General features: G+C 35.9%; 1 protein-coding gene across 1 annotated transcript; it reads right to left on the reverse strand.

Annotated features, from left to right (window-relative positions):
• Positions 1-4,461: 4,461 nt before the first annotated feature.
• On the reverse strand, positions 4,462-5,751 carry LOC131614433 (uncharacterized). The gene has a single exon (XM_058886016.1). It carries the CDS (start codon positions 5,749-5,751, stop codon positions 4,462-4,464), a length of 1,290 nt encoding a protein of 429 aa, XP_058741999.1.
• Positions 5,752-10,524: the final 4,773 nt, after the last annotated feature.

Consider the following 10,524-nt stretch of genomic DNA (forward strand, 5'->3'; position numbering starts at 1 on the left):
CGTCAATTTTTCATTATTTTAATCTTTTTTTTTTCTTGACATCTTGATACCGAATTTATTGAATTGCTAGGATGAGTTTTTATGACGTCTATTTTTCAGTTTAGAAAATCAGTTGACAATTAGTTTTTAAGCTCACAAAATCTCAAGCTAAAAGTGATTTGCTTTATTTATGAATTTGCACAATATAGACTTTTGTTTATGATGTTCTGTTTCTGTTAGTGATATGGATTGACTTCTTCAGAGAAATGCAGAGTGATTTTGTACTTTCAGGAATCTCTTTTTGTGGTTTTTGGCTAAACTTGTAAAATGTCATGTAGAACCAATTCTTAGTACATGTTTTCCTGCAATCTTTATATCTTTTACTAGTACATTAGTGGGTGGTTTGTTTCATTCTTTCTCTGCATGCATGTCTTGTGACATCCTGTTATGAGTTTATGTTTTCAGTTTCAGTCTCTGTTTCATGTCTTGTAAATGGGTCTAATGATTGAAGATAACTTTTGTGAAATCTTACTTGACGAGGTTTAGAAATCTACCCCTATTTGAGCATGAACCCCTGTTTCTTTCATTTGCTCTATACAAATACATTGCAATTCTAGGTTTCATGCTCTGTGCAAGCTGTCTTCATTTCTTTAAGTTTTGACTTATAACTAGTAAAACCCGTGCGTCCGCACGGATAAGATCATTATCATTCGTACCCGTAAAATGAAAATAAATTAGTCATAACTATTGAATATTAAATTAAACATGTTGAAAATAAATATTTTTTTTAGAATGAATTTGTGTAAATGATAAATTATTTTCGCTATCACTATTAGTATGTTTTTATTATTATATTTTATATTAACATATAACTAAAGTTAATTGGGAGGGCATTGGTTAAGCATTTTAAAAAAAGAAAATATTTTATAGAAAGTTTAATATTTTAATTTTCAATACGTTAAATATGATGATTACCAAGATAAATTTACTATTTTGATATGCTTAACCATTGCTCTGAGGGCATTGGTTAGCATTTCTCAAAATTATATCAATGAATTTAACAGTTCTATCACTCAATAGCCGCAAACTTCACACACCTCAAGCAAAATAAATTACTTAAAAAGCATTTAAAAACAAACAAAAAAAAATTAAAGTAGAATGAGTTTGGGTAAAATAAATGACAAACTAGTATTTGTTAAATTGAAAAGCTAAATACATTGTATGCATCCGCACGAATAAATTTATTCACATTTTAAATTATTTCATAAAGCTTGGTTATTAATGACATAGTAATTGTTTTTATAAAATTATTAGTAATTATAAATATTTAAAGATAAATATGTAACATATATATGAAAAATCAAATATGATTAACAACTACAAATATTTACCTATAATACATGCATTTAATGATACTATAATTAGAAATATTCTCTTAGAATACATGCATTTAATTTCTTAAAATTTTAAACATGACTTTATTAAACTTAAATTTTTCTAATTATAATATCATTAATATGTGCCCTTAAGACACATTTAACATGACCCATAAGTAATAACTACAAATATTTTTCAATATCAATAATAACTACAAATATTTATTTGCTCATATATACAAATATTATTTGCTGATATATATTTACTTATTGCATACTCCATCCATTTCTTATTATAAGCAAAATTCCACTTTTTAAATACATTGAATCATTAATGTATTAGGATTATATGTAGTTTAGATACATTAATTATTTAATGTATCTAAAATGTGAAATTTTGCTTATAATAAAGAATGGAGGGAGTATTTTTTAGTGATTGTAGCTTCTTTCTATAATTAATTGAGATTAACATAAGAAATTCATATCAAAATTACGTAATAATTTATTAATTATATATTCACTTTAATATATAGACAATTTTAGACAAATTCAAAATGGCAATGAGAAATACAATATTTTTTTTTGTAAGAAAGTTATATTGAAGAGAACAAAAGTTCACAGAACAAGATTACAATGAGGGGGAACAAAAGCCCCGTGGGAAAATTACCCACCAATTGAAACCTAGCTTAAGTAAAACAAAGGGTTTTTGTCAAACTCATAGAAATTACAATTGGTATGGGGAATATTCCCAATAAAAGACCATCTCCAAATGAGAGCTTTACAACTCCACACCACATCCCGAGAATTCCATACTAAGTTCTTAAAAATCATACCATTCCTACAAAGCCATATACTCCATATAATAGCCAACCAAACACAACCCACCTTTCGTTTACTAACTTTCTTGGATTTACAAAAAGATCTCCATTTCCAAAAACTCTCTTTAAAATCCACCTCTTTATAATTAGACAAACCAATCCAAGAAGCCATTTCCTTCCAAACATCATCCGCCTTCCGACATAAGAAGAAAAGATGGACAGGAGACTCTAAATCATCATCACATAAAGCACAACTAAGATTAGAGTTAGAAGGTAAAATACCTCGAATCTTTAACAAGGCCTTTGTAGGAATCCTATTCTTGAAACATTTCCAACCAAAAGCTTTGACTTTTAGCGGAATGTCACCCTTCCAAACGAAAGAAGCCACAAAATCATAACGATTAGGTGGACCATACATCAAAAACTCTTTCTCCATAATGCTGTAGCATGAAGAAACGGTGAAAGATCCATCAACCGACGGACGCCACACCACACGGTCCTTCACACCAACCCCCGACCTCGGATCCACCGCAACCGGACGATAAAGATCCAACAAAGATCTCAAGGAAATCACATCTCCCTCCAAATCCGAAGGAACTAAAGGGATCCCCAAATCATTCCATTCCCACACATCGCCTCTCCAAGCTCCCATACAAGCAACGGATACATCCTGTAATAAAGAAAAGGCAAATAAAGACGGAAATAACAACTTTAAAATACCCTCCTCCAACCAAAGGGAATCCCAAAAAGGTGTAGAATAGCCATCACCAATCCGAAAAGAAACACCATCCACAAAAAGACCACCCGGCATTTTTTTCTCCAAAGACAAAATATCCGACCACCACACCGATTTCGAATTATAACTATCATTCTTACCTCCTTCAATAACCATCCTAATCTTGATGTCCCCATATCGGGCTTTAAGCATCCGATACCAAATGGAATTAGAATCCTCCAAAATTCTCCACTTCCATTTAGAAAGAAGTGCCAAATTAAATTCTTCTAGTCTTTTTATACCTAACCCACCTTTTTCCATCGGAGCACAAACATCATCCCAACCCACCCAATGAACTCTTCGCTTCTCCTCCGTACCCCCCCACAAGAAATTGCTTTGAATTCTATTAATCACCCGAATGACCTTTTTGGGAGCCAAGTAGAAAGAGAGAGTAAAAATAGGTAAACTTCCAAGCACCGATTTCAAAAGAGTTAATCTACCCCCAAAACTAAGCCATCTCCCCTTCCAAGAGTTCAACCGCCTCCTAATATTATCTACCAAAGGACTCCAAAAATCAACCCTCCTAGGATTAGAACCAATCCGAATCCCTAGGAAAGAAAACACTTTTTCTTCCCTTTTGCAAGAAAGAAAAGATGTAGCCACATCTAAAAAACGAGAATTAATATTTATTCCAATGAGCTTACTTTTGTTGAAGTTGATACCGAGACCCGACACCATCTCAAAACCTCTCAACACCGCTTTAATGGCCCACAAATGCTTCCAACTACCATCTCCTACCAAAAGAGTGTCATCCGCAAATTGAAGGATGTCCACGAAACACTTACCATTAACATTACAACCAACAAATCCCCGTTAAGCACCGCCTTATCAACTAAGATTTTGAGACCTTCGACAACTAAAACAAAAAGGAAAGGAGATAATGGATCACCTTGTCGAAACCCCCTTTCAACCACAAATTCTTTAGTAGGACTACCGTTAACAAGAACGGACATCTTGCTAGAGAAAATTAAAACTTCCATCCACTTCATCCATATCTCCCCAAAACCCATCCTTTTTAACATAAATCTAAGGAAATTCCAACTAACCTTATCGTACGCCTTTTCGAAATCCACCTTGAAAAGAAGACAACTTCTACCTTCCTTCGAGGATAAATCCACCAATTCATTCGCAACTAGAACTCCATCAAGTAATTGGCGCCCCGGAACAAAAGCACTTTGACTAGTTGAAACCATGGAATGCAACACCCTTTTAATCCTACCGGCCAACACCTTAGAAATAATTTTGTATATGCACCCAACCAAACAAATAGGTCTATAGTCGTCCAACCCCAACGGGTTAGAAGACTTTGGAATCAAAGATAAGAACGAAGAAGTAATCGTCCTCGAAAAAGCACCACCCAAGAAAAGATCCTTAAAACAATTCATAAAGTCATCCTTTAAAAAAAAACCAACAATTCTTCACAAAAAGAAGAGAGAAACCATCCGGCCCCGGGCTTTTCGATCCTTCACAACTCCACACCGCCTCCTTAACTTCCTCCTCGGAGAAAGGAATCTCAAGGGAAGCGCTTTCCTCCGAAGACAAAAGAGTTAAACTCCACATTATCAAGAACCGGTCTACTAAAATTAGCTTCCTTGAACTTACTATCAAAATGCCGCCACACTTCTTCCTTAACCTCCCCCACTTCATCAATGATTCCGCTTGGAGTGGTAATAGAACCAATATGATTCCTCCTCCTTCTCTCTTTCATAACACTATGAAAATATTTACTATTAGAGTCTCCATCATTAAGCCACTTTAATCTCGATTTTTGTATAAGCATGTTCTCTTTGATTCTAAGATTCAACCAAAGTCTACTACTAGCAATTCTTTTTAAGGCTTGAATCTCATCATCAAAAACATCACAATCATCCGCCTCATTCAACTCTCGCACCCCTTCCTCCACTTCCAAATCGAACTTGCCAAAAACGGTAATATTCCACCATTTAAGCCTCTCCTTAATAATACGAAATTTCTCCTTTAGGACAAAATCTCCTCTACCACTAATTATGATAGCCTTCCATTCAAACTCCACGAAAAGCAAAAAATCTTTATTATTAAACCATTCATTATTAAACTTGAAAGGCTTAGGACCCCAATTCTCCTTATCAATAACCAACCACACCGGACAATGATCCGAGACGTCCCTTTGCCCAATTAGCTGCCCCACCACTCCCCAATTAGAAACAATGTTACTATCAACAAGAAAGCGATCCAACCTACTTTTCGTTTCTCCATCCCCTCTAAACCAAGAGAATTTTTTTCCTTTGCAAGGAACATCAATCAAACCACAACTATCGATAAAGTTAGAAAACTCACCCCATTCCGATCTATGAAGATACAAAGAACTACCAACTCTTTCACTTCTTTTTTTAATAGCGTTGAAATCGCCTCCAATCAACCAATCACCATCCCTAAATTTCTGTTTTAAGTCCACCAATTCTTTCCACATATTACACTTAGTAGACAAAGAACAAGCCGCATAAACATTGACCAAATAATAAAATTTATTCTTCCAACTAACCTTAATACCCATGAAGCCCGTCCCACGAAAACTGAAAACAACCGAAATAGTACTAGCTTTCCATAAAATAATGATGCCTCCCGACCTTCCCTCAGATTCCGAGAAAGAGAAATCAACATCTGAATTTCCCCAGAAACTCCTAGCCACAATATCCGACACTGACCTCAATTTAGATTCTTGAATAAAAAACACATCCGCTTTGCCTCTTTGAATGATACAACTGATACGTTTCCTCTTGATCCAACTTCCTCCCCCCCTAATATTTAAAGATCCTATAATCATAATAAAGGCTTAAATTTTTCCTTCCCTCCAAGAGAACATATCGCTTCATTAAGTTTAAACTCCTCAATTGTATCTTGGGAACTACCAACAGTGTCTACCGGAACCACTCCTAAATTAGAGATAGCCTTCCATAATTTTTCCCCCGATTTCAGACCAAAATTACAAAGAATTCGTTGGTTGCACCGAACAATGTCTGAATCAGCCGCGCAAAGATCATTGCAACCAACCGCACCACTAGCTGACACTGGACCAGCCGAACTGCTCACCACAGTGTCATCCACTACTCTACCAATCTGCTGCACAGGGCCAGAAAGAAAAGAAGAAGAACACAGCACCTGCTTACCTCCCTCCACAACATTGCCGCCCTTCTTTTTCCTTCCCTTCCTCCTAACTTTAGTTTTAAGAGATAATGAAACAGCTTTGCGTCTCCTAGGAATACCCGAGAATCCAGCAGCAAGAGCATTTGCCACTTCCACCCGGCCCGCACCTTGAACCTCCTGCCCCGCCAATCCATTCCTGCCCCTAAATTCCACATTAGCTTCCGCCGCCTTCATAACATTCTTAGAAACAGACTTACCCTCCAAAGCCAATACAGAATCTGCCCTTAAAAACATACTTACCCTACAATACTTAAGTAATAATTTTTATCAACAAAATATATATTTTATTAATTATATATTCACATAATATATAAATAATTTTAAATTTAATAATTTATTAATTATATATTCACTTTAATATATAGACAATTTTAGACAAATTCAAAATGGCAATGAGAAATACAATAATTAAGTAATAATTTTTATCAACAAAATATATATTTGATTTCACTGCAGGTAGAGCTCATATAATTAGATATGTAATCCATAATTGTAAGAGAAAAAACAAGAGCAGATAAAACTCTGAAACCGGAATGATATTTCATAAATAAAAGACATGACACAGGTTGGAAAGTAGATGTTTGTAAAAATAAAATAAAAGCTTTCAAACAGCTAGATGCATATATAAGAAACACGACGGAGAGCAGCTTCTCTGGCTGCATCTCGAACTTTACGCTTCTCAGATCTTTTCTTCTGAATGACTTTCAAGGTAGCACCAACAATGAACCTAGAGTATGACTTCTTGGTGGCGTAGTGCCTCTTCTTCACAGCCTCTTGGGCAATGTCTTGCACACCACATTCATAAAATTGAAGCATGAAATAAGTTTTAGTACAATTGGACCAGATGATCTAAGGTAATAACTTGGTGCATGGTAAAATCATGTGAAACTCAACACAAGTAAACTAAAAATTCTTCACTTTGTAACTATTTAAGTAGATTGAAATATTATGTTTAGAAGCTTAAGTTTTTATATTGTCTAATTAAAAACGTATCAGTGTAAGTCTTAAGCAATCACCTTCTTGTGTTGCTTTCTGAACATGGCAGTCCATGTGAGCTTCAAAGGCTTCAAACGGTTGTGGAAATACCTCTTACATTTCGAGTTCACAAATAGAAATTCCTGCAAAATCAACAAAGAGCTTATATATTAGTAAAACTAAGATTAAACAAATCTTATCAAACACAACACATATATTTTAATAAATAAATGAGTAAACCCATAACTCAATACATATCAAAATCATATGACCTGTGAATCACTACGAATAAATATGATGCCTCTTCCGGGGTAGATCTTTACACCACTGAATCGGCAGAGTTCAGTTCTGATATAGCAAAATCATTACTAATTACTACATTGGGGAGGGAACTACTAATTCAATTTAAATACACAAACACTAAATGGTCCAGTTACTTAGGGAGGCATTAAATTAAAAACACAACTATGATTTAAGTATGTTTTTGGTTGTTATAAAATTATACACAGAGAAACGGGATAACCCGACAAAAAGAGAAGATTACATACCAATTACAACTACGACAAAAAATGCAAAGGATCCATGCAAAACTCGTAGAAAGAGTAATTGGGATGAGTAATTTTCCCGCAAAATGACCACCTCCAAACCAAGTGCTTAATGTTCCATACCGTATTATTCACATTCCAAATTTCCTTCCGAAAGCAACTACCGTTCCTAACCATCCAAATAATCCAAGTGGTAGCTAACCATATCACACCCAATTTCCTATGATTCACTTTTTTACTACGAAAAAAAGAGTGCCAATCCATAAAATTCGACAAACACTCATCATCTACCGTGTCCCCTTTACCAACCCAAAACGCAACCTCACTCCAAATATTTTTCACCACCAAGCAACTAAAAAATAAATGATTACAAGTTTCCAAACAAAGGCCACAAAACAAGCACTTAGAATCCTCTAAAGAAAAGGAAATACCTCGGATCTTCAACAAGTCTTTCACCGGAAGCCTATTAAGGAATAATCTCCACCCGAAGGCCTTGAATTTAAAAGGAACTTCTAATTTCCACAACAACCCGAAAGCTTCATCATTCCTATTTGGCGGACCAAAACTAAAGCGAAGTTTGTTGTAGAAATCATAACAAGAAGCTACCGAAAAAATCTTGTCCTCGGAATTATTCCACCCGACGGAATCCTTTCCCTCCAACCAACCACTAAAACCCTCCACCTTCCCTATAAAGTCCGCATAAACCTCCACCAAACACAACTCTTCCAACTCTACCTCGGATATACCGAAATCTCCCCAACTCCACATTCCTTCTTTCCACCCTCCCATGGCCGCCACCGAGACAAACTTCAAACGGGAAATGACATATAATTTCGGAAACAAATCTTTCAAAGTGGAGTCACACAACCATCTAGCCTCCCAAAACGGAGTAGAAAACCCATTATGGACGGAAAACCTAAACAATTCAACAATAGGATCAAGAGGTGATGAAGAAATAATTTTTAAAACATCCTTCCACCAAAAAGAACACTTTGAAAGCACTTTATTAGCTCCTCCTCCCCCGAACATTTTGGAAGAAACGTCACCATACCGAGAGTTCAAAACTTTAAACCACAAAGAATCTTGCCCTTGAATAATCCGCCATCTCCATTTATTAAGAAGAGCCAAATTAAAAGAGAATAAATTTTTGACTCCTAACCCCCCTTTATGCATAGGTAACGTGATATCCTCCCACCTAACCCAATGAATTTTCTTTCTTTCCTCCACACCTCCCCATAAAAATTTACTTTGAATACTAGTTATCTTCTTTGCCACCTTTCTCGGCACTTTGTAGAAAGATAAGGTGAAAATGGCCAAAGAGCTAAGCACGGACTTAAGGAGAGTAATCCTACCACCCAAGTTTAAAAAACGGTTCGACCAACCTTCCAAACGATTCTTTAACTTAGACAAAAGAGGCCTCCAAGTAGCTTCTTTCCTCGGATTGAACCCAATAGGAATTCCAAGAAAATAAAAGTTGCTATCTTCCAATTTGCAAGCAAAGAATTGAGAAACCGCTTCCAAAAAGTGATGATTAGAATTAATCCCAATCAACTTACTTTTATGGTAATTAATTCCAAGACCCGACACAAGCTCAAAAGCTCGAAGCACCGCTCTTAAAGCCCACACGTGTTTCCAATTACTCTCACCCACAATTAAAGTGTCATCCGCAAATTGAAGTATCTCAACCGGACAATTACCATTAATCTTAAAGCTTTGAAAATCCCCCACCTCGATAGATTTTTTAACAAGCCCCGAAAGACCCTCCGCTACTAAAACAAAAAGAAAAGGAGAGAGAGGATCTCCTTGTCTCAAGCCTCTACTCACCTCAAACTCCTTCGTTGGACAACCATTAACTAAAACGGACATATAGCTTTTGCAAACAAGTAATTCCATCCATTTCAACCACCTCTCGCCAAAACCCATTTTAGTTAGCATATATCTCAAGAATTTCCAACTCACCTTGTCGTAAGCTTTTTCGAAATCCACTTTAAATAAAATGCACTATTTTCCTTCCTTTCTCGCGAAATCCACCACTTCATTAGCCACCACCACACCATCAAGCAAATACCTACCGGGAACAAAAGCACTTTGACACGGAGAAATAATAGAATTAAGCACCCTTTTTATTCTCCCCGCTAAAAGCTTCGCCACCACCTTGTATAAGCATCCCACTAAGCAAATAGGCCTATAATCGTCTAATCCAATAGGATTATTAGATTTCGGAATTAAAGTTAAAAAATAGGAAGTGATTACCTTAGAAATGGGTCTACCAAGGTAGAAATAATTGAAGAAATTGATAAAGTCTTCTTTAATAAAATTCCAACACTTTTTAATGAAAAGGAAGGAGTATCCATCCGGCCCCGGACTCTTAGAATCACCACAATCCCACACCGCCTCCTTTATCTCGCCTTCTAGAAAAGGTTTCTCTAAATCCATCGCCACTTCCCTACTTATAGATTTGAAAGAAATGCCTTCTAAAACCGGTCTATCCTCCTCCGCTTCGATGAATTTGTTCCCGAAATGTTTGAACACCTCCTCCCTAACGTCCTCCACCGATTCCACCATACCTCCCGATGCACGAATCGGACCAATATGATTAAGTCTTCTCCTATTCTTCATAACTTTATGAAAAAGACCACTATTAGAGTCACCCTCTTTAAGCCATCTCAAACTAGACTTTTGAAGAAGCATATTCTCTTTTATTCTCAAATTCCGCCAAAAACAACTAGATGCCTTTTTTCTAATTTCCACATTCTCTTCAAGAAGGTTAGGAGAAGAATGGTTAGATAGGGAGGCTAACCTATCATCGGCATGGTTGATCTCGGCAATTCCATCCGCTATCTCCAAATCAATCTTACCGAAAACTTCAATAT

The sequence above is a fragment of the Vicia villosa genome, linkage group LG6, assembly GCF_029867415.1.
Source record: "Vicia villosa cultivar HV-30 ecotype Madison, WI linkage group LG6, Vvil1.0, whole genome shotgun sequence".
Classification (NCBI taxonomy): domain Eukaryota; kingdom Viridiplantae; phylum Streptophyta; class Magnoliopsida; order Fabales; family Fabaceae; genus Vicia; species Vicia villosa.